The sequence below is a fragment of the Salmo trutta genome, chromosome 38 (assembly GCF_901001165.1).
Source record: "Salmo trutta chromosome 38, fSalTru1.1, whole genome shotgun sequence".
NCBI lineage: Eukaryota > Metazoa > Chordata > Actinopteri > Salmoniformes > Salmonidae > Salmo > Salmo trutta.
The window spans coordinates 27846692-27872698 of NC_042994.1; the positions used below are offsets into that span (position 1 = coordinate 27846692).

A 26007-nucleotide genomic window follows, 5' to 3' on the forward strand; every position below is an offset into this window, starting at 1 on the left:
CTGATCAACCTACTGTGTGTATTGAACATTCATATTGGACTGTAGCAGCTAGCTAGCTGGCTACTGACCAACCTACTGTGTGTTGGACAGCCTTACCTATAGAGTAGCACCACCACCCATCAGCCCATTCTCTTCTTGACATCAAAGCTGCAGTGTATTGTTGGTATAGGAGTTTATGATTAATACTCCTATATACTTCAAGCAACACTAAGATGTCACCATACTATTCCTTTAAAGCCCCTCTGTCAGATATAAATCATCAGAGTGGGAAACCAACTGAAATGGAAACAATGGAGCAAATGGATCACTATCAGAGTGTGTATTATGACATCAGATAGAACTACTCAGACATTCCAAATATCACTTGATTATCAGAGGGGTGTATTATGACATCAGATAGAACTTCTCAGACATTCCAAATATCACTTGATTATCAGAGGTGTGTATTATGGCATCAGATAGAACTACTCAGACATTCCAAATATCACTTGATTATCAGAGGGGTGTATTATGACATCAGATAGAACTACTCAGACATTCCAAATCAGGCTTCATCCATATCATGAAGGTGGATATTGATCCAACCATTTCAAAAGTAATGACCGGGCTGATGGAAACAGGATATGCCTGTACACTCATGGCCAAGAGTTTTGAGAATGACACAAATATTCATTTTCACAAAGTTTGCTGCTTCAGTGTCTTTAGATAATTCTGTCAGATGTTACTATGGAATACTGAAGTATTATTACAAGCATTTCATAAGTGTCAAAGGCTTTTATTGACAATTACATGAAGTTGATGCAAAGAGTCAATATTTGCAGTGTTGACCCTTCTTTTTCAAGACCTCTGCAATCCGCCCTGGCATGCTGTCAATTAACTTCTGAGCCACATTCTGTCTGATGGCAGCCCATTCTTTCATAATCAATGCTTGGAGTTTGTCTGAATTTGTGGGTTTTTGTTTGTCCACCCGCCGCTTGAGGATTGACCACAAGTTCTCAATGGGATTAAGGTCTGGGGAGTTTCCTGGCCATGGACCCAAAATATCAATGTGCTCCATCATGCTGGAAAAGGCATTGTTCATCACCAAACTGTTCCTGGATGGTTGGGAGAAGTTGCTCTGGGAGGATGTGTTATTCATAAGAGAAAATGACTTTACCCCAGTTCTCAGCAGTCCAATCCCTGTACCTTTTGCAGAATATCAGTCTGTCTGATGTTTTTCCTGGAGAGAAGTGGCTTCTTTGCTGCCCTTCTTGACACCAGGCCATCCTTCAAAAGTTTTCGCCTCACTGTGCGTGCAGATGCACTCACACCTGCCTGCTGCCATTTCTGAGCAAGCTCTGTACTGATGGTGCTCCGATCCCGCTGAATCAACTTTAGGAGATGGTCCTGGCGCTTGCTGGACTTTCTTGGGCGCCCTGAAGCCTTCTTCACAACAATTGAACTGCTCGCCTTGAGGTTCTTGATGATCCGATAAATGGTTGATTTAGGTGCAATCTTACTGGCAGCAATATCCTTGCCTGTGAAGCCCTTTTTGTTCAAAACAATGATGACGGCACGTGTTTCCTTGCAGGTAACCATGGTTGACAGAGGAAGAACAACGATTCCAAGCACCACCCTCCTTTTGAAGCTTCCAGTCTGTTATTCGAACTCAATCAGCATGACAGTGTGATCTCCAGCCTTTTCCTCATCAACATTCACACCTGTGTTAACGAGAGAACATGATGTCAGCTGGTCCTTTTGTGGCAGGGCTGAAATACTGTGTTTTTTTTGGGATACAGTTCATTTGCATGGCAAAGAGGGACGTTGCAATTAATTGCAATTCATCTGATCACTCTTCATAACATTCTGGAGTATATGCAAATAGCCATCATACAAACTGAGGCAGCAGACTTTGTGAAAATGTATATTTGTGTCATTCTCAAAACTTTTGGCCACGACTGTACACTTTCATAAATGTGGACAGATGATTTGTTCATTCGTTGTACATGGTGGGATTGTTTTGTGTCAGTAAAAATGTATCATGTGAGAAATGGCGGTGCAAACACCTTAATGCACAAATATTTATATAATAACCATCATATTGAAGTTAACTTGGAGTCACATGATGATATGTTGTGTGGTCCTCCCACTACAACTTGGGAACCCATGTAGTTTATTAGGCTACAGATGAAATAAATTATGAACTTCACAGGGTGGTGAAACTACACGTGATGAGCTTGATGCTCCTTTCCAATACATAGTGATGGTCTTATTCTGGTGACATGATGATTGATGCTTGGTTGCCATTTGACAAATAAAATAATATCGCTCTTATCCATAATAATCTCATCATGTAGGTAGCCTACCAGCACTGTATCTGTGAGCTGTTGGCTACAGTGCACAGGACAAGAGGACGTTTGCTATTTCACGCAACAGTTTTTAAAACCATCAGTAGAGTTGAACATGTGATGGAAATCCATTTAACTTCTATTTTTTATTCGGTACATGGGAATCTAACAGCAAAAGTTTATTTTGGTAGTTACAGTCTTGTCCCATCGCTGCATCTCACGTACGGACTCGGGAAAGGCGAAAGTCCAGAGCCAAAACACGACCCAGCCAAGCTACACTGCCTCTTCACACAATGCCCGGAAGCCATTTATTCAAACCAGCCCACTGGGCACAGAGGTCAGTTCAACATCTAGATTCTATTAACATTTCTTTCAGTCGTCAACTAAAGTGAATTCAACATGAAAATCCATGATCTTGATGGATTTTTACAAATCAAATCCATTTTTCACATTGATCTAACATCATCACATGGATTTGTTTTGTTGAAATGACGTGGAGACAACGATATTATTCAACCAGTGGGAGGCTTGTAAATGCCTCCAGGAAAGTGGAACAAGGAACTCTTCATTGAGACAATGATAAACAGCAATCTGTGGGTGAGTTGTGGTGGATATTATAAAATAAGGATCTGCTGGAGTCCAAGTAAAACCAAGATTTTTTATTTCTGAGCTCAGAGAATAACAGAGTTACACAGCGCAGTGTAGACAGTCTGAATTCCTGAAGCATTGGGTGATGAGCACATATCTTTATAGTTTCCTGTTCCTGGGAGGGACTTTATTCATACACAGGTGCAGCTGGTTTGCAACACACGATGATACTCCCAAGAACAGGATATTTTATTTTAATAGGACATTTTAATACTCAGTTATGTGGACACATACAATTAACATTTTCCATTAGAGTCTGAACATTTTCATTTCAGTAAATCATCAGTGGGCCAACAATGCAAATGTAAACAATGGAGCAAATGCATCACATCCAAATATCACTAGATTATTTGTAGTGCTGGAGGAATGACACCCAGATAAACACACACACAGTCAGAGTTTAAAAAAGGACCATTTAAACACATGGAATCTGATTTAATCTATATTCAAACTAACATACTCAATAATCAATTAATGTTTCCTAATAAAAACAAATGTTTGAGTATACTGTGTACAATTCAATTTCATATGGCATAAACAAGACATTCTCAGTCAACATTATAAGACCATGACTAATTGTGAGTCAACGTGATGTGAAATATCAATATACACACTAGAAGTAATTATTCTCTCCTGTGTGGATTCGCACATGATGTTTAAGTGACTGATGAGTAATGTCTTCCTACAGTCTGAGCAGTGGTAAAGCTTCTCCCGTGTGTATTCGCTCATGAGCTTTCATGTTTCCTAAATGCTTAAAACGCTTTGAACACCAGGAGCAGTGGTAAAGCTTCTCCCGTGTGCAGTCTCATGCGTTCTTTCAGGATTCCTAAATGGGTAAAAGGCTTCGCACACTGGGAGCAGTGGTAAGGCAACTCCCCTGTGTGTATTCGCTCAAGTGTTTTCAGTTTACATAAGTGGGAAAAACTTTCCACACTGGCAACAGTGGTACAGCTTTTCTCCAGAATGTATTCTCTCATGTTTTTCTGTGGCTAGGCGCAGACCTAACATAATCGCAAAGTGTGCTTTCGCCGTAAAGCCTTTTTGAAATCTGACACAGAGGTTGCATTAAGGAGAAGTTTATCTTTAAATGTATGTTAAACACTTGTATCTTAGATCAATGTTTATGATGAGTATTTCTGTAATTTTTATGTGGCTCTCTGCACTTTCACCGGATGTTTGTTTGAGACAATGCATTTCTGAACATTTAATCGCTATTTCTGACTTTTGTGAGCCCTCTAGTTGGCTGGAAAATGGCTGTATGGTTTCCTGTGACCTAACATAATCGCATGGTGTGCTTTCGCAGTAAAGCCTTTTTGAAATTGGACACTGTGGTTGGATTTACAAGAAGTTTATCTTTAAAATGGTGTATAATACTTGTATGTTTGAGGAATGTTAATTATGGGATCTCCATTTTTTTTTATTTGACGCCCTGCACTTTCACTGGCTGTTGTTGAGGTGGGACGCTACCGTTATGATGAGTACTTCTGTAAATTGATGTGCCCATTCACCGGGTGTTATGGGGAGAAAACATTTTCTGAACGTCACGCGCCAATGTAAAATGGGTTTTTTGGATATAAATATGAACTTGATCGAACAAAAAATGCATGTATTTTCTAACATGATGTCCTAGGAGTGTCATCTGATGAAGATTGTCAAAGGTTAGTGCTTAATTTTAGCTGTATATCTGGTTTTGTGACGGCTATCCGTGCTTGGAAAATGGCTGTTTTTTTTTTGCTAAGGTGCTATCCTAAAATAATCTAATGTTTTGCTTTCACCGTAAAGCCTTTTTGAAATCGGACAATGTGGTTGGATTAACGAGTAGAGTATCTTTAAAATGCCGTACTTGAATTTTAATTTTGAGATTTTTTTTTTTTAATTTCGCACCGTACTATCTCACTGGTTGTTGTCCAACCAATCCCGTTAATGTGATTTTATCTCGAAGGAGTCCTCAAGAGGTTAATCTGGATAAGTTATTTTAAAACTTCTTACAGCCAATACTTTCCTCCAGGGCTGCCTGCCCATTGGGCAGGATTAGGTGACAGATTAAAGAGGGTGGCATATTCAGAGATAAATTGACCAAGGCTCATCGCTAACAACACATAATAACACCTGCTAATGCTGCCCCAAAACAATGAAAACTTCTCTCACCCAGTGGCATATGGGCTATTTAGATGAGTGTTGCTGTTGCCACATGAAGCAGTGCCCACTTTGCAAAAGGCTTCATGGACAGATAGGGCTCTACCTGTGTAGAACACATTCCCTTGTGCCCCTCCAGTCTCTAAAGTGGCCTTTTGGGTGGTGGTATAATATGTATTCATTTGTTGTCATAGTTATTCTGAACCCACTACCTGTAAGTCATCGTTAAATTCGCCTAAGTGATTTGTATTTTCCTTAAAGTTTCTGAAGAGGAAACAGCCCAGAAATGCCCCTGTCTGAGTGCATTTGTCTACCACTATGTTTAGCTGTTAGCGATGATGCTAATGACAACCATCTTCTGGTTGATGGAAAAGCTTTCCCAAAAACCTTGTCAATTAAATGTTAACTTCAAAGTAGTCTATGCCTACCTGGAAGAATATCATGATTATTTGCATCAATCCAGTTGTGATTTGTTCAGCAAACTCTGCAATCACATGTGTGCTACAGAGACACCACTAACCAAGCAAGGCTCTTAGATTTTTCTCAGACTTCAAAAGTGATCTCTTGATGAGGTTTAGAACATCCAATGTTGTTGTTATTCTATTAATTAACAGTGTGAATCTGAGAGAGAAAAACAGAAAAACAGGGACATCAGAAACCTTGAAAAACTAAACGGAGAAAACGAAATTTGAGAAAAAAACTAAAACGGAATTAGGTATTTTTTTTGACTGATTTAGCAGGTCTTTACATATTCTATACATTTTCTCTCATTACTGGATTATCTAGGGATGGTGTAGAGTAACAGCTGTATCCTGAAGTGACCTTTAACCTCCCTGCTCCTCAATACTTCTTCCACTGGATCAAAGCTTCAGCCATGGAGGATACATGATAGTGGAAACAAATGGAGTAGGGTTGGATATAGTCGTGGTAGGATACATGATAGTGGTAACACATGGAGTTGGGTTGGATATAGTCATGGTAGGATACATGATAGTGGAAACACATGGAGTTGGGTTGGATATAGTCATGGTAGGATACATGATAGTGGAAACACAAAAGTGGGTTGGATACAGTCATGGTAGGATATGTGTTAGTGGAAACACAAAAGTGGGTTGGATACAGCCATGGTAGGATACATGATAGTGGAAACACAAAAGTGGGTTGGATACAGTCATGGTAGGATGCATTGAGCGGCTAGATGTTCTTTACCATTCGGCCATCAGATTTGCCACCAATGCTCCTTATTGGACACCTCACTGCACTCTACACTCCTCTGTAAACCCGTCGCAAGACCCACTGATTTAATGCTTATTTATAAAACCCTCTAAGGCCTCACTCCCCCTATATAAGATATCTCCTGCAGCCCTCATCCTCCACATACAATACCCATTCTGCCAGTCACATTCTGTTAAAGGTCCCCAAAGCACACATCCCTGGGTCACTCCTCTTTTCAGTTCACTGCAGCTTGCAACGGGAACAAGCTGCAAAAACACACTCAAACTGGACAGTTATCTCCATCTCTTCATTCAAGGACTCAATCATGGACGCTCTTACTGACAGTTGTGGCTGCATCGCGTGATGTATTGTTGTCTCTACCTTCTTGCCTTTGTGCTCTTGCCTGTGCCCAATAATGTTTGTACCATGTTTTTCTGCTACCATGTTGTGCTACTACCATGTTGTGTTTCTGCCATGTTGTGTTTCTACCATGTTGTGTTGCTACCATGTTGTTGTCATGTGGTGTTGCTACCATGATGTTGTCATGTGGTGCTGCTACCATGTGGTGCTGCTACCATGTTGTGGTCATGTGGTGTTGCAGCCATGTTGTGTTGCTGCCATGTTTTGTTGCTGCCATATTGTTGTCATGTTGTGTTGCTACCATGTTGTTGTTATGTGGTGTTACTACCATGTTGTCATGTTGTGTTGCCACATGTAATAATAACATGTATGATTTATATAAAGTTCTTTAGTAATAAAACATTAGTGAAATAATTTAGTATTTAATATTACATAGTAAACTTTAATAATTGTAATATGTATATTTAAATGTCTGTACTAAAGTTTTTGAATAAAATAAAAGGTTTGAAAGAAAATATAATTTACTTTCAATGAATTAAATCTTTCTCTTTCTCTCTTTCTCCCCCTCTCTCTCTCCCTCTGTCTCTCCCCTTGGCTGGGAATGTTAAGGGTCAAGAAGTTGTCAATCTCGGGGGGCCCTTGCACACAGGGGAACTATATGTACACAAAATAATTAACAACCTGGACCCTCAGGTGTCTTTGAAAACATCTGTTTTACTAACGACCTAAACAGATCATTTTTACCCTTTTAAAAATAGTTATAGGGGAGATGTCCGGGGGATGTCTCAATCTTTGAAAGGGTCATTGTAATATTTAAGATGTCCCCTTTACTGATGACCTGAAAAGATACATTTTACCCCCCATAAAAGAGTGTCCGAGGGATGTCTCAGTCAACCCCCCCAAAAAGCCCCAGAGGCCTCACACCATCCTCTTTGAAAGGTTCATTGTACTCTTTAACTATGCTTCTTTTACTGACGACCTAAACAGATCACTTTTACCCTTTAAAAAATAGTTGTCAGCTATCCAGGTTTAATGGTCAAGAGGTTGTGAACCTCGAGGGGCCCTTGCAGACATGTTGTGTTTAGGTAAACATATGTTTTCTGTTTATGAAGGAATAAATGATTGAGAGGATGTAGACCACAAAACTAAATAAAATATAACTGTATTGTTAACAATGTGTCCTTTACTAATGACTTAAAAATATCATTTTACCCCATGAATAACCTTTTACTGCAGGGGGCTAAATCAGATCATTTTACCCCATGAATAACCTTTTACTGCAGTGGGCTAAATCAGATCATTTTACCCCATGAATAACCTTTTACTGCAGGGGGCTAAATCAGATCATTTTACCCCATGTGAATAACCTTTTACTGCAGGGGGCTAAATCAGGGGCCTTCAATGCTGCAGGAAGGTTTTACCCTTCCCCAGATCTGTGCCTCAACACAATCCTGTCTGAGCTCTACGGACAATTCCTTCAACCTCATTTATTTATTTTATTTTACCTTTATTTAACTAGGCAAGTCCGTTAAGAACAAATTCTTTTTTTCAATGACGGCCTAGGAACAGTGGGTTAACTGCCTTGTTCAGGGGCAGAACGACAAATTCGTACCTTGTCAGCTCGGGGATTTCAACTTGCAACCTTTCAGTTACTAGTCCAACACTCTAACCACTAGGCTACGCTGCCTAGGTTTTTGCTCTGACATGCACTGTCAACTGTGGGACCTTATATTGACAGGTGTGTGCCTTTCTAAATCATGTCCAATCAATTGAATTCACTCCAATCTAATTGTAGAAACATCTCAAGGATGATCAATGGAAACAGGATGCATCTGAGCTCAATTTCGAGTCTCATATAGCAAAGGGTCTGAATACTTATGCAAAACATTTTTTGTTGTGTTTAATACATTTGCAAAAATTTATAAAAAGCTTGCTTCTGCTTTGTCATTATGTGGTATTGTGTGTAGATTGCTGAGGAAATTGTTTTATTTAATCAATTTTTAGAATAAGGCTGTAACGTATCAAAATGTGAAAAAAATCAAGGGGTCTGAATACTTTCCAAAGAAACTGTAAGTGATTGAGGAGAGAGCATAATTGCTATATTCTAATTAAAATCATTGACCCATAAGAGAACACATGACCAAATGCATGACCCATATAGAATTAAAAGAACATTCATCTTAATGAGAAATATAATTGAATAAACAAATGTTTGCATAACCAAAGACATGAAAACTGGTGGGAACATTGTATTTAGCTAGGATTTCATAAGGCCAGGAAGGTTACTGAGAATAATAATAGACAATAGTAAATGTTACTAGTTTAGGGATGAAGATAGTGAAGGTTCATCAATGTTAAAGATGTTTTTTAATTTGACGTAGAAACAACGTTTATTCAACCAGTGGGAGGCTTGTAAATGCCCCCAGGAAAGTGGAACGAGGAACTCTTTATTGAGACAATGATGAAACAGCAATCCGTGGGCGGGTTGTGATGGATATTATAAAATAGGACAGGAGCTGTCAATTCACTAACAAAACGAACCTAGTAATAATTTCCAACATTAACAGTTCATTTAAAAAAAAAATTCAGGTAACAACTTAAAACTCTTCGGGTTAGGGGGCAGTATTTTGACGTCCGGATGAAAAGCGTGCCCAGAGTAAACTTCCTGCTACACAGTCCCAGAAGGTAGGATATGCATATTATTAGTAGATTTGGATAGAAAACACTCTGAAGTTTCTACAACTGTTTGAATGATGTCTGTGAGTATAACAGAACTCATATGGCAGGCAAAAATCCATCCAGGAAGTGGGAAATCTGAGGCTTGTAGTTTCTTCAAGTGATTCCCTATCTAACATACAGTGACTTAGGGTTCATCTTGCACTTCCTACGGCTTCCACTAGATGTCAACAGTCTTTAGAACGTTGTTTCATGCTTCTACTGTTTATAGAGAGAGAATAAGACCACCTGGAAGTTGATGGCTGAAAAAAAGACATGAGTTCAGTGGGGCACGCTCACGTGAGCGTTAGCTGTATTCCGTTTGTTTTTTGAAGTCATTGGATTCGTCCGGTTGGAATATTATGTAAGATTTATGTTAAAAACACCCTAAAGATTGACGCTATACATCGTTTGACATGTTTCTACGAACTTAAATAGAACTTTTTTAAACTTTTCGTCATGCCGATTTCTGCGCTCTTCCATCATTTGGAGTAGTGGACAGAACGCGTGAACAAAAAGGAGGTGTTTAGACATAAATTATGGACTTTATCGAACAAAACAACATATATTGTCGAACTGGGATTCCTGGGAGTGCATTCTGATGAAGATCATCAAAGGCAAGTGAATATTTATAATACTATTTCTGAGATTTGTTGACTCCACAAAATGGCGGGTTTGATTTGGTGTCTAAGCGCCGTACTCAGATTATTGCAAAGTGTGTTTTCACTGTAAAGTTTTTTTGAAATCTTACACAGAGGTTTCATTAAGGAGAAGTTTATCTGTAATTCTTTAAATAACAGTTGTTTATTTTATCAACGTTCATGATGAGTATTTCTGTAAATTGATGTGCTCATTCACCGGAAGCTTTTGGAGGCAAAATATTTCTGAACATTACACGCCAATGTAAAATGTTTTTTTTTTTATATAAATATGAACTTTATCGAGCAAAACATACATGTATTGTGTAACATGAAGTCCTATGAGTGCCATCTGATGAAGATCATCAAAGGTTAGTGATTCATTTTAGCTGTATTTCTGTTTTTTGTGACGCCTCTCCTTGCTTGGAAAATGGCTGTGTTTTTTTTGTCTTGGTGCTATCCTAACATAATGTAATGTTTTGCTTTCGCCGTAAAGCCGTTTTGAAATCGGACAATCTGGTTGGATTAACGAGAAGTGTATCTTTAAAATGGGATATAATAGTTCTATGTTTGAGAAATTTGAATTATGAGATTTTAGTTGTTCTGAATTTGCCGCCCTGCTATTTTGATACTCTCTTCACTTTTATCTCTGTCTGTCAACAATCCCTTATGGGAAACCTACAGATTAAGTATTTTTGGTGGCTGGGACAGACGCCCGCAGCGTGGAAAGACAGGGGGCTTGTCTGCGAGGACTGCGGGTTCCCGCACAGGCGTGTCACCTGACTGTCTAAGGGGAGTATTGATGGGCGAGGGAGTGGCCGACCAGTGATCCCCTGGCTCTTCACCCAGTGCCTCAGGCCCCATGTGACTTGCTGGGGTTCTGTCTTTTGTCATGCGACCCCTTTGACCATCAGGGTTCTGAGTAGGTGCTGGCTCAGCAATCCGAAGGTCAACCCTGTTATCACGGTACAGTGATCCATTCACTTCGACCAAGTAGGAGTGTGGTGCCACTTTCTGTACACCAGATTCGAGTCTCCAGAGGCCCGTCCAGTCCCCTGGTAGTGGCTTCATTCGCACCGTTTCATCCACCCTGAGCTCAGGTAAGTCTTCTGCTGATTTGTTGTAGATGAACTTGGAGACCTGTCTTCTGTGACTTAGCTTCACCAGCACGTCTGTCACCACACGTGGCTCCAGGAGAGTGCTGGCTACTGGCAGAGATGCTTTTAAGCGCTGTGCCATGAGGCGCTGGGCCGTGCTGCTATCCATGCCTTCTGTCGGGTTATTGCGCCAATGCAGGATTGCTTTCCAGGCATCTTTGCCCTCTTGCAGAGCTTTTTTGCAGAGGTTCTTTGCAATTTTGACTGCGGACTCCGCCTTCCCATTAGCTTTTGGGTGTCGTGGTGATGACGTGACGTGCTCGAATTCCCATTCTGCAGCAAATTTTCAGATCTCAACTGCGGAGAATTGGGGTCCATTGTCTGAAATTACCCTATCTGGCTGGCCATAGCGGGCAAACTGAGCCTTGCAGCATTTGATCGTTGTCTCTGCTAAGAGGTTCGGGGAGGAGGTCAATCTCCCAGAAGTCTGAGTAATGATCGACTACCAGCAGAAAGTCTTTGCCCCTGTGCTGGAAGAGATCTAGACTTAATATCTGCCAGGGGCGCATCGGTAGCTCGTGGGACATCATCGTCTCTCTCTGTTGCTCAATGGCATATTCATTGCAGATTGTGCATTTACTGACATAGTCTTTGATTTCACTCTGCATTCCTGGCCAATACAGTGTGTCACGTGCTTGTCTGTAACAGGCCTCACCTCCTATGTGACTTGAATGCACGCGCGCCAACATCTCAGGGCGCAGAGACCGGGGAATAACAACTCTCTCTCCTCTTTGACTGGCCAATATTCTCTGACGGCTAAAGCAGTTTCTTCCTTGCAGTCGGGCCAGCCCATCAGAATCACAGACCTCAATGCCTGGAGTTGCTCGTCCCTGTCTGATTTGTATAAAGCGCTGGTCCGTAACATTGAGGTAGTCAGCCTGGTTGGTATGTTCAACATCCACTTGCTCTGTTTGTAAGCTGCACACTGTGTGTCGTTCATGCATGGAGCGTGTGTGAGTGCCTGATGCAGTAGCCCTGCTGAGCGTGTCACTCACATACATCTCTGGCCCTGGCTTATACACCACCTTGAGGTTGTAGTTTTGTAGGGCCAGTAGCATGCTCTGCAGTCATTTCGGGGCATTCAGGAGAGGCTTGCTGAATATAGCAATAAGGGGCCTGTGATCTGTCTGTGCGGTAATATTGTCGCGCCCGTACACAGGTAGTAGTGGAAGCGTTGGCATGCAAACAATGCTGAGGCACTCCTTCTCTATCTGGACATAGTTCTGCTCTGTTGGGGTGAGTGCCCTAGAGGCGAATGCCACAGGTTGGCCCTCCTGCATGAGGCAATAGCCAAGTCCATACTGGCTTGAGTCACTCTGAATCGTGACAGGTTTTGACACATCGAAGTATCGCAGTACAGGTGTCTGGGTGACCAGTTGTTTTATTTCCCTCACAGCTGCGTCATGTTTTGGGAGCCAATGCCAGATGATGTCCTTGTCCATGTGCCTCCTTAGTGGCTCTCACACTTCAGAGAGCCGCGGTAGGAACTTGGCCAGGTAGGTGACGAATCCGATGAAGCGCTGCACTCCCTTCACGTCAGATGGGTGGGGCATTTCCAAGACAGCCTTCACTTTTTCAGGATCCGCCTTCAATCCGGTGGAGGACAAGATGTGCCCATGAAAGCGGACCTCTGGCACTTTAAACTGAAGCTTTTTTATGCTTAGCCTTAGCTTGACCTGTCTACATCTGACCATCAGGGCCAGCAACTTGGCGTCATGGTCACATTCTGCCTCCTCATTACCCCACAGCCCACTACGAGGATGTCATTTGCTATGGGTTCCACGCCACTGAGTCCCATCAACAGTGCTGTTTCCGCTGATACACCTCTGGAGCCACGGAGACACCAAACGGGAGCTTCAACCACCTCTTCCTGCCCCAGGGTGTCCAAAAGGTGGTCATGTAGCTGCTGGGCTCGTCGAGCTTGCACTGCAGGAAGGCATCTCTGGCGTCCACGAGCGTGAGGACTCTGGCCTTTGGGAGCTTGTAAAGAACATCCTCCAACGTGGGCATAATGTAATGTAAACGTCTCAGAGCCCGGTTGAGGTGTTTAGGATCATATCCGTAGCTTGTCTGGTTTCTTGAAGATAACCATATTATTTATCCAGTCTGTAGGCTCGGTGACGGCTATGATGTGGCCATCTGCTTCGTATTTGTCAAGCTGAGCCTTTGTAGCTGCTTTCATGGCCACTGGTACATTGCGGGGTGCACACTGGACAGGCTGGATTGCAGCGTCCAACTCAAAGTGGACTTCGCCGGGAATTGACTCGACCGGTGCGTTGAAGACATCATGGTACTTGTTGAGGAGTGTCTCCTTGCTCAGGGGCCCAGCCTGGACTTTGTCTATAATGTTAAGATCAGCTGGGATGGTGAAGTTAATAAGCCCAAGGCGCTCGCATGTAGAACCTGACAGTAATGGCTGTTGACTAGCCTCAACTATTTCAAACTCAAGGGTGTGTTTCTGGCCACGTAAAACACACTCTGTCACAAACAGGCCTAAAGAGGTCATGAACTGGCCTGAATACAGTTTCAGCTTGGTGCTACTCTGTGTGAGTTTGTCTCTGGGCGCAAGCCTCCTTTTATCTTTAAGGCTCCTAATGTTACATGTGGCCCCTGAATCTAGCTGGTGTCATGACGTTGGCCTGTGGGTAAGGTTTATGACCCCCCCATAAATACCTTTCTCCCTTCCCCTCTCTTACTGACCCTACTGAAGGACTGCTGTCCTGTTAAATATAGAGAGTCTGGGAACATCAAACAAATGGGGAAAGGAACCATATTTTGGTAATAAAACCAGTTGGAAATATGCTTTGGAACGTAATGAGTATGGATGTCAGTTCAGTTGTCATCTGAGACATTATGACTGATGACAGGACGACATAAACTGTACCTGGGAAAGTATCCACCCTCTAGTTATCAGAGTCACATGGAATTGTTATGCAATTGAAATGTTTGATATTGAAATTGTTTGTTAGGAGATTAAATGTAATTTTAGCTTCCAAATGAGAGAATTGGGTTTTCATAAGGAAAGTGCCCTGCTTGATCAGTGGCCCACCCCTGTGAAGAGACAGGGGTTATAAACGATGAAACACATCCTTCCCCCTCTCCACTATATAAGCCTTTGACGAAAAGATAACCACATGTTCCAGTACGTGAGGTCTGCAGCCTCTACGTTAGAAGGACACACGTCAAGTACAGAACTAAGCCAACCTCGGCGTGAGCTTTGGTGGCGAATGGTATGAACTTTGAGCTTATTCACTACAGAAGTGATACTTCCTAGCCGTTGAGTTAGCAGCGGCCGCTGTAGACGTGGGCTAGGAAAGGACGGACGACGGATCCAGTCTAACAACCAGACGAAGATACCACCACGTATCCACTTTACCACCAGAGACATTATTCCGAGGACAGGAAGATCTGTTGGCCAACCCGGCCAGCATCTACGACCAACCTACTGAAGCGCAGCTCAGAGTAAATATTTTTAGCATTTTCCTTTTCCAAATGGGCGGTGATTTAGTAATGCATAAGATAATGTATTTACGTTAGCATAGCTGCTGTTTCTTCGTTCCTAAGTCTTCCCGCTCTTTCATTCAAGCCCAACCCCCTTTCCTTTGTGTAACCAGCCATTGTTTTCTGTATGACATCATTTGTATTCTGTGTATATGTAATTCTGTGTGATTAGTTTAGGTATTTAGTAAATAAATAATTAAACCCAATTTTGTATTGCTGATTCAACTTGTTAGCCAGGGTTCGTGAAGATAGCCAAGAATTTACAACTTTCATTATGAGACTGAAAATAAGATAAGGGTTAATATTGACTGCTATCGATGTAAAATATTACTAAGTATTTTAAGAGTTTATTTGGAAGATAACGGCTCTATAAACGTTCTTCCGTGGTGCCCCGACTTTCTAGTTAATTACATTTACATGATTAGCTTAATCAGGTAATATTAATTACAGAGAAAGAATTTTTTAGGTTAGCATGTCATATCACTTAATCCGGCATAGCCAAAGACGCGACACTGGCATTGCTGTGGTTTATTATTAAGTAGCAGAGTGACAAACCACTTTTGTCCTTTTGCCCTCACTGCCCCTATGCACTCGCTAGCATATACATCCTCTGTGCTGTTGTTCCCTTCATCTGTGTTTGTTTCAATGGAGTGCACTTTACCCTCCTTTCTCTTGCTTTTCATGCAGGCCCTTGCGAAGTGATTAGCTGTACCACAGGATTTGCATATTTTTCCATAGGCTGGGCAGTGTTCTTTTCCTCGTCCATGAGAAATGCCACAATATCTGCATGTATTGGGGTTGTCTACTGCAGAGTTGGCTGTAGTATTAGCATTAGCTGTGGCAAAAGGGAATTTCTTTACTGGCTGCCTAAATGTAGCATTGACATTGTCCATATGTTGCCTTTCTAGCTCCATGGACCTTATCCGTATATCAGTAAGCTCTGCTGCACGGCATGTCTCCACTGTCAAGACTACCGTCAGGTCACGTTCTCTCAGCAAACGTCTGCAGGTCCCCTCATCAGTTATGCCAAGCACTATCTTATCTCTGATCAGTTCATCTCTTAAAGCACCATGTCACATGTAGCTGCCTTTTCCCTTAGCCTAGTGACAAAGCTGTCAATGGACTCCCTGTCCTCCTGTTTGCAACAACCGAAAACATAACGCTCGTAGATAACATTCTTTGCTGGCTTAAAGTAATGTTCAAGAGCATCAAGAATAGCTGTAGCGTTACCTTGCTGAGCTGCTGTTAGGTTCAGGTTGTGTTTGTATACGTATCGGCATTCAGTTCCCATTATAGTCCTCAAAGTGGCAGCCACTACCTCATCGTCCTTTTCCAGAATTCCCATTGCTAGCCTATAGTCCTCACATTCACCTCTAAACGTATCCCAGTTTGTGCTTCAATCCCCGCTGAGCTTCATAACGGCGGGAGGGGTAATGTTCGCTGCCATGTCTAACCGGTGCTAACATTACCCCAAACATCACTGAAGCTAACTAGCAAACTCACTCTAGCTAAGGCCAATTCCGGCGAAGTTTTACTCAAATAAGCATTTTTTTTTGTAAACCAGAACAGGTGACTCTAATTTGCGGAAAGCATGGTTAGTTATCCGACTCTGACACCATGTTTGAATGTTAAATGACGAGACAGGGGCATTAATGCGAGTAACCAGTCTTGTTCAGTACATTACAATACATCCGGGTACTCAAGCACACCGGTAAAAACACTGGAGTTGCAGTAATGAACATTAACCAACAAATGGCATCACTGTGCCATCTTACACCCATAACAAACACCATCTTGTGTCTTGCTTGGAAATTGCTGTAAGTGTATACTCCGGGTTGCAATCCTTATTAAACAAACTAACCTCTGATCAAATAAGTTTTCCTGTGGTCTCTTCTGTGCACATAGGGCAGAATTCCCTTATAGACTATGCAAACAATTTGGGATTTTCAACACATTCATGTTTCTTATAAAAAGAAGAGGTGATGGAACTTGCTTTTTGGAGTGTGGTGTCAAAAAAGGAGAGCATCTCTTTATTACGGAAAGACCTCTCCCCATCTTTACAACCATTGAATCTATATATGTTTTGACCATGACAGTTAACAATCTAAGGTAATACCAAGTAATTTAGTCCCCTCAACTTGTTCAACAGCCACACAATTCATTACCAGATTCAGCAGAGGTCTATACCTTAAGGAATGATTTGTACCAAATACAATGCTCTTAGTTTTAGAGATGTTCAGGACCAGTTTGTTACTGGCCACCCATTCCAAAACAGACTGCAACTCTTTGTTAAGGGTTTCAGTGACTTCATTAGCTGTGGTTGCTGATGCGCATATGGTTGAATCATCAGCATACATGGACACACGTGCTTTGTTTAATGCCAGTGGCAGGTCATTGGTAAAAATAGAAGAGTAGAGGGCCTAGAGCGCTGCCATGCGGTACAACACATTTTACATGTTTGACATTAAAGAAGCTTCCATTAAAAGTTGAGTTCTAGTAGATAGATAGCTCTGAATCCACGACAGAGGTTGAAAAGCCACAGCACATACTGTAACATCGGTCGTCAGGAATGGACCAAGGCGCAGCGGGTTGAGTGCTCATAATTAACTTTTTAATGAAAACACTTCTACAAACAAAACAAAACGATGGACGACGAATACAGACTTGACGGACAAAAGACAGCAATTCAAGTGACAACCTCCCACAAATTACAAACACACCCTAATATATAGGACTCTCAATCAAAGGCAACTAGACAACACCTGCCTTCAATTGAGAGTCCACACCCCAATTAACTAAACATAGAAACATACTAACTAGAAAGAACATAGACTAACAGAGCAGTGACCAAAAAACCCCGGAAACATAAATCAACTACCCTCTACATAATACACACACCCCGAACCACATAAACCAAATACCCTCTGCCACGTCCTGACCAGCCTACACTAACAAAATAACCCTCATACTGGTCAGAACGTGACACATACATTATTTCAACAACAGGTTATGGTCAATAATATCAAAGGCTGCATTGAAATCTAACAGTACAGCTCCCACAATCTTCTTATCAATTTCTCTCAACCAATCATCAGTCATTTGTGTCAGTGCAGTACATGTTGAGTGCCCTTCTCTATAAGCATGCTGAAAGTCTGTTGTTAATTTATTTACAGAGAAATAGCATTTAATTTGGTCAAACACAATTTTTTCCAACAGTTGGCTAAGAGCTGGCAGCAAGCTTATAGGTCTGCTGTTAGAACAAGTAAAGGCCGCTTTACCACTCTTGGGTAGCGAAATTACTTTGGCTTCCCTCCAGGCCTGAGGACAAAGACATTTCTCCAGGCTCAGATTAAAAATATGACAGATAGGAGTGGCTATAGAGTCAGCTACTGTCCTCAGTAGCTTTCCATCTAAGTTGTCAATGCCAGGAGGTTTGTCATTAATGATCGATAACAATTTTTCCACCTCTCCCACACTAACTTTACAAAATTCAATACTTGCACTGCTTTTCTTTCATTATGTTTTACTACAAGTTTGTTTCCATCATTTTTTATATCATTGATCTTGTATTCATAATAAAGTTTATTCTTTTTGTTGAGTTTGGTCACATTTCTCAATTTGCAGTACGTAAGCCAGCCAGATGTGCAGCCAGACTTCTTAGCCACTCCTTTTGCCCCATCTCTTTCAACCATACAGTTTTTAAATTCCTCATCAATCCATGGAGCCTTAACAGTTCTAACAGTCAGGTTCTTAACAGCTACATGTTTATCAATAATTGTTAGAAGCAATTTCATAAATTCATCAAGTGCAGGGTCTGGATGCTCCTCATTAACCAAATCAGACCAACAAATATTCATAACATCATCCACATAAGAGTCCCAGCAGAATCTTTGTATGATCTCTTATACACTAGTTACACAGCGAAATGGAGACAGTCTGATTTCCGGAGCATTGGGTGACGAGCACATATCTTTATAGTTTCCTGTTCCTAGGAGGGACTTCATTCATACAATGACGCAGGTGCAGCTGGTTTGCAACACAGGAAGACACTCCCAAGAACAGGAGATTATAATAGGACAGTTTCACAAGGTTAGTAACATACTCAGTTATGTGGACACAACTAACATTTTCCACAAATAACATTTTCCATTACAAAGCCTGAACATTTTCATTTAATTAAATCATCAGTGGGCCAACAATGCAAATGTAAACAATTACTTGGTACAATTCAATTTCATATGGTATAAACAGGTAAACACATTATCGGTCAACAATATAAGACAACGGGAGCACTGTGTATGTTCTCTGATGAATTTTAAGTCAATGTGGATAAGTAATTATTAAGTAATTATTTTAACTAGGATAAGTAATTATTTTCTCTCCTGTGTGGATTCTCTCATGACGTTTAAGTGACTGTGATGAGTAATATGTTTTCCCACAGTCTGAGCTTTTGTAAGCCTGGGCAAACGCTTTGCACACTGGGAGCATGTAAGGCATCTCCCCTGTGTGTATTCTCTCATGTTGTTTCAGGTCCCCTAACAGGTTAAAACCCTTTCCATATTGGGAGCAGTGATGAGGCTTCACCCCTTGTGCATTTTTTCATGAGTTTTCAGGTGACATAAGTGGGAAAAACTCTTTCCACACAGGTAACAGTGGTACGGCTTCTCCCCTGTGTGTATTCTCTCATGTATTTTCTGAGTCCCAAACATTGTAAATCGCTTTCCACACTGGGAGCAGTGGTAAGGCTTCTCCCCTGTGTGTATTCTCTCGTGTTTTTTCAGGTAGCTTTTCTGGTTAAAACTCTTTCCACACAGGGTGCAGTGGTAAGGCTTCTCCCCTGTGTGTATTTTCTCATGTTGGTTCATGTGTCCTTTCTGGTTAAAACTCTTGCCGCACTGGGAGCAGTGGTAAGGCTTCTCCCCTGTGTGTATTCTCTCGTGTTGTTTCAGCTCCCATAAGAGGCTAAAACTCTTGCCGCACTGGGAGCAATGGTAAGGCTTCTCCCCTGTGTGTATTCTCTCGTGTTGTTTCAGCTCCCATAAGAGGTTACAACCCTTTCCACACTGGGAACAGTGGTAAGGCTTCTCCCCTGTGTGTAATCTCTCGTGTCGTTTAAGGTACCCTAACAGGTTAAAACTCTTTCCACACTGGGAGCAGTGGTAAGGCTTCTCCCCTGTGTGTATTCTCTCGTGTTGGTTCAGGTATCCTTTCTGGCTAAAACTCCTTCCACACTGGGAGCAGTGGTAAGGCTTCTCCCCTGTGTGTATTCTCTCATGTCGTTTTAGGTAGCTTTTCTGGATAAAACTCTTTCCACACTGGGAGCAGTGGAAAGGCTTCTCCCCTGTGTGTATTCTCTCATGTCGTTTCAGCTCCCATAAGTGGTTACAACCCTTTCCACAGTGGGAACACTGGTGTCTTCTTGTTGGTTTGGACGTACCTGGCTCTGGTTCCTCTGAGTCTGGTCTTTCTCCTGCCAAAGACAGTGTTTTTTTAAATAGAGACCCGAATGAAACCTCCACATGATAAAACGGCCTTGCTACGAGGGTAAATCCTAATCAGATCCCTCAATAACCTGAGGCAAGTTTTAACTATCTTGGTGTGATTTTAAAACAAATGTTGTAGAGTTTCCTGGTAATTACTGATAATATGTTTACATTACTTGTTTTATTCATTTTGTTTACAAGTCAGAACACAAAAAACTAAACAGTTCTAGGACACTGAAGACACAGACGTCGCTGGATTCCAATCAAGCAGGTGGTTCTAAATATATAACTTTCATAGCTGTATGATACAGAATGCGACCTACACACTTCCTTAAACATAAAATAAGTAAATAAGTAATTTTAAGTGGAAGTCCAAAACTTGTTTTTACGTCGAAGAAACAAAGCACATCAAAAAAATCTCCCCGTTGCCGAAAGGGTTCGACACATGCTGTTTAAATGGCCCAATTTCTTTAGACGTTCACAGATTTCAACATTTTGACTATCGCTGATGTCATTTTGGGTAAAGTAAAAAATAAGTAGAAATATTTTGGGTAGATGTTCCTAAAACTGATAGTAACTACTATAAACAAAAATATAAACGCAACATGTAAAGTGTTGGATGTTTAACTGCTTTGGGATAGGGGGCAGTATTTTCACGGCCGGATAAAAAAACGCACCCGATTTAATCTGGTTACTACTCCGGCCCAGAAACTAGAATATGCATATAATTAGTAGATTTGGATAGAAAACACTCTAAAGTTTCTAAAACTGTTTGAATGGTGTCTGTGAGTATAACAGAACTCATATGGCAGGCCAAAACCTGAGAAGATTCCATACAGGAAGTGCCCTGTCTGACAATTTGTTGTCTTTCTGTTGCATCTCTATCGAAAATACAGCATCTGTGCTGTAACGTGACATTTTCTAAGGCTTCCATTGGCTCTCCAAAGCCGCCAGAAAGTGGAATGGGGTGTCTGCTGTCTCTGGGCAAAGAACAGCAGCAGAATTTGTAAGTAGTCAGCCTGGGGACAGTGAGACTGAGATGCGCATTCATGAGACTACTCCATTTTTTTCTTTCAGCCTTTGAATGAATACAACGTTGCCCAGTTGGAATATTATCGCTATTTTATGAGAAAAATAGCATAAAAATCAATTTTAAACAGCGTTTGACATGCTTCTAAGTACGGTAATGGAATATTTGGAACCAAAACAACATTTGTTGTTGAAGTAGAGGTCCTGGGAGTGCATTCTGGTGAAGAACAACAAAGGTAATCCAATTTTTCTAATAGTAATTCTGGGTTTAGTGAGCCCCAAACTTTGTGGGTGTCAAAATAGCTAGCCGTGATGGCCGAGCTATGTACTCAGAATATTGCAAAATGTGCTTTCACCGAAAAGCTATTTTAAAATCGGACACTGCGATTGCATAAAGGAGTTCTGTATCTATAATTCTTAAAATAATTGTTATGTTTTTTGTCAACGTTTATCGTGAGTAATTTAGTAAATTCACCGGAAGTTTGAGGTGGGTATGCTAGTTCTGAGCATCACATGCTAATGTAAAAAGATGGTTTTTGATATAAATATGAACTTGATTGAACAAAACATGCATGTATTGTCTAACATAATGTCCTAGGAGTGTCATCTGATGAAGATCATCAAAGGTTAGTGCTGCATTTAGCTGTGGATTTGGTTTTTGTGACATATATGCTTGCTTTGAAAATGGCTGTGTGATTATTTTTGGGAGGGTACTCTCCTGACATAATCTAATGTTTTGCTTTCGCTGTGAAGCCTTTTTGAAATCAGACAGTGTGGTTAGATTAACGAGAGTCTTATCTTTAAAATGGTGTAAAATAGTCATATGTTTGAGAAATTGAAGTTATAGCATTTTTTAGGTGTTTGTATTTCGCACCACGCTATACTACTATTGGATATTGGTAAGGCGTTCCGCTAGCGGAACGTCTGTCCCTATTAAACAAATTAAAATATACATAAGATTCTTCAAAGTAGCCACCCTTTGCCTTGATGACAGCTTTGCGCACGCTTGGCATTCTCTCAACCAGCTTCACCTGGAATGCTTTTCCAAAAGTCTTGTAGGAGTTCCCACATAACCTGAGAACTTGTTGACTGTTCTAAAACTTTTGACCAGTAGTGTAGAATAATATATCTGTAGATCATATGTTAATGAAGCAATACATACAAATGTTATGTGTCTTGACTTTAGATTGCCTGTTCTAGAGTCGTGTAAAGATAGGGGGTTGACTGGGACAGGCAATGTAACATCCATAATGTTTTCAGAAAATGTTTTTGTAAAACATGCACCTTACATCGGATCATCTTGAAACTTTCTCTCTAAAGCTAACTTTCATCAAGGTTTTATATGGTCTATTGGTTTCTCTCTTTTCATTGGCAGAACCCTTTTTCAGTGTTATGATATTCATAACATCCATATCCACCAGTCTATCTTCCTGTCAACTAAGAGAACTCTGCTGGTTGTCCTGGTAACAGATACCAGTGCGCAGATCTATTTTATTTGTTCAAACTAAACTACAGCACTTACTTTGATGAGTTAAATCTGATCCTTTCTTCTCTTCTCCTCCTCTCACAGTTCCACTCAGCCCCGTTGTTTTCCTGCAGTCCACCAGCAGCACAGACAACCTCTTCATACCCAGCAGTAAGGCGCTACTGGGAGAGGCATGACACAGGGACTCCGGGAGGGAGGAAGGGCTAGCGTTGTCCTGGTAACCATAAAGAGGGGACACAGACACATATCATTATGGATGCTGATGTCACTGTTGTCATAAAGTGCTTTACAGAAACCCAGCCCAGACCCTGATAGAGCAAGCTGTATGCTAGACCAGACCAAGCTGTACCATCTGGTGTTCTGATCTGGAGAGACTCTTCTCTGCCTCATCAGCATCAGGATGTTGTTGAGGCTCCCCAGAGGATCCACAGTAGTCGTGTCTCTCTCCTGTGTGAATGAGAACATCAAACAGATGGTAAACTTATGACCATTGTCGTGGAGATATTGAATCAAATATTTCTCAGATACCGGAGCTTGTGAATTCAAATAGACTTCATTACAAAATTAACAAAGCCAAGCATTTACATTGAAGAACTGACTCTCCCTTACATAACATCTTCACCTCACTTTTATGTAAATTATTGATACCTTCTAGCCTTGGCCACCCTAGTCTTGCTACCTTTCTTATTGGCTCAGACATTAGGGCATAGATTCTATTGGTGGCGTGACACACAGACATGCTCACTCTCACTGCAGGTCTAATGGTGCCTATAAGTGATTAGCTAATGTTCCTGTCCAAAGGTCTTCACAAGTTCAGGCCGATGTTGTCTGTGTATGATTAACCCATGTGCGTGTCCAGTAGCCTTCACAAGATCAGATATGGCCCAGATCAGTCACGTCTTGTGTTGGTCTACCTCGCCTCATCCACACGGATTCTGCTTCCGTTCTGTTTTTTACATGTCTAATGGTTAACTCGATGTTGATCCAGCTCTGTACATTCACATGGGCTCAACCTTCATTCTGCTTACACATGTCTAATATTTAACCTTATATCGATTCTGCTTTCTACTTCAAAGAAAACAGTAAGGGTACTAAAACATCCAGATGACTGGAAATTCTCTAACACCATCTATTACAATCACAGAGTCTTACAAGAGGCACTAATATGTCTCAAAAGGGCCCACAATGGCCACTTTCATCATGATTTTGTAAAATATTGTTTGTGTTGTAAATGTTAAAGGGCTGTTCCACTAAATGGGTTCCTTTTGCATCCCTTTGATATTTTAAGTAGAAATTATGCACCAATATTGAATTTTAAAAGCCTGTTATATTAGATGAGGTGAACTTTAATGTAGACCACATGGAGAATTCAATACATCTAATTGAAAAGTCCCCAAAATATATGTACCAATGGCAGATTGCACCTTCAACAATTCCTACAGTACTGAACAACATATTCAAGTGTAGAACTTCAGTAGAATGCCCCTTTAAAACCACACATTAGTTAAACAACTGCATAGTTTGTGCCCCTGTTTTTAAGACAGTACTAACTGGTGTTAATCGGATATTCAATCTCCTCCTCCTTTTTCACTCCAAAAACGTCTTCCTCCTCGTCTTTTACTGAGATAGCCTCCTTTTCCTCTTTCACTCCAAAAGGTTCTTCCTCTTCTTTCAACCCATTCTCCTCTTTCAATGTGATAGCCTCCTCTTCCTCCTTTTTCATTCTGAAAGCTTCTTCCTCTCCTTTCATCAGAGCTTCTTTATCCGTCGAGTTTAGTGAGCTCATGCTCCGGGAGATTAGCCTAGTGCAGTATCAATTTAACACATTTGCTAATTAAACAAGCAAATTACGTTTAAATATACTTGTAAACAGAATTATGTTCAAAACACAAAGATCAATATACACAAGATTGGTCTAAAGAACTTCAATGTTTGGGTTTTAAATTCGCTAGCAAGCACCCGCGTGGATAAATCAGTAAGTAGTCTGTTGTCGCTCTTGTATACACTTGTATTTATTCTTTTCGCTGTTGAAGAAACCTCCCGTCCTGTCCACGAGATTACACGTCACGCAAGAAGCTTCACCTGAAAGACGCACATCACCATCTGCTGACTGGAGTGGGTAACGCAGATTGGATTTTTTTTAAATTAGAAGTTATTTTAAAAACAACCAGATGTTGTTTTCTCTTACTTCTTACAGCCAATACTTTCCTCCAGGGCTGACCTGCCCATTGGGCAGGATTAGGTGACAGATTGAAGAGGGTGGCATATTCAGAGATAAATTGACCAAGGCTCATCACTAACAACACATAATAACACCTCACATAATGCTGCCCAAAAATAATGGAATATTACCTCACCCAGTGGCATATGGGCTATTTAGGTGAGTGTTTCTGTTGCCACATGAAGCAGTGCCCACTTTGCAAAAGGCTACATGGACAGATGGGGCTCTACCTGTGTAGAGCACATGACCCTTTACCCTTCCAGTCTCTAAAGTGTCATTTTGGGTGGTGGTATAATCTGTATCCATTTTTTGTCATAGTTATTCTGAACCCACTGCTTGCAAGTCGTCGTTAAATTAGCCAAGTGATTTGTATTTTCATTCAACTTTCTGAAGCGGAAACAGCCCAGAAATGCCCCTGTATGAGTGCATTTGTCTACCACTATGTGTAGCTGTTAGCGATGATGCTAATGACAACCATCTTCTGGTTGATAGAAAAGCTTTCCCAAAAAACTTTGTCAATTAAATGTTAACTACAAAGTTGTCTTTGCCTACCTGACAGAATGATATCATGATTATTTGCATCAATCCAGTTGTGATTTGTTCAGCAAACTCTGCAATCACATGTGTGCTACAGAGACACCACTAACCAAGCAAGGCTCTTGCTGGTGCCACTTGCATTAAAGGGTATCTACACACAAAAATGAAAATGTCTTAGATTTTTCTCAGACTTCAAAAGTTGTCTCCTGATGTGGTTTAAGTATTATTGTGGACTTAGAACTTCCAATTTTGTTGTTTTTCTATTAACTTTTGAGAGCGAAAAACTGAAAAACAGGGACATCAGAAACCTGGAAAAACTAAACGGAGAAAACAGAATAAAAAATAAAAATAAAAAACGGAATAGGTTAAAAACTAATTTAATAGGTCTTTACATATTCTATACATTTTCTCTCATTACTGGATTATCTAGGGATGGTGTAGAGTAACAGCTGTATCCTGAAGTGACCTTTAACCTCACTGCTCCTCAATACTTCTTCCACTGGATCAAAGCTTCAGCCAAGTAGTATTCATGATAGTGGAAACACATGGAGTTG

At 41.0% G+C, this 26007-nt stretch overlaps 2 protein-coding genes across 2 annotated transcripts in view; both read right to left on the minus strand.

The window, feature by feature from the left end:
- Positions 1 to 23093, minus strand: part of LOC115177892 (uncharacterized) — a 47341-nt gene extending 24248 nt beyond the window's left edge. The window contains 10 exon segments of the mRNA XM_029738887.1: positions 10819 to 11469; positions 11951 to 12257; positions 12384 to 12512; positions 12663 to 12948; positions 13046 to 13191; positions 13286 to 13536; positions 19056 to 19280; positions 19283 to 20167; positions 22732 to 22909; positions 23045 to 23093. Of these exon segments, the coding sequence (XP_029594747.1) occupies positions 10819 to 11469; positions 11951 to 12257; positions 12384 to 12512; positions 12663 to 12948; positions 13046 to 13191; positions 13286 to 13536; positions 19056 to 19280; positions 19283 to 20167; positions 22732 to 22909; positions 23045 to 23047 (3061 nt within the window). The 5' untranslated portion in view covers positions 23048 to 23093.
- The window catches only part of LOC115178195 (zinc finger protein 658B-like), a 1063446-nt gene that overhangs the window by 1004434 nt on the left and 33005 nt on the right, over positions 1 to 26007 (minus strand). The window lies entirely within an intron of this gene.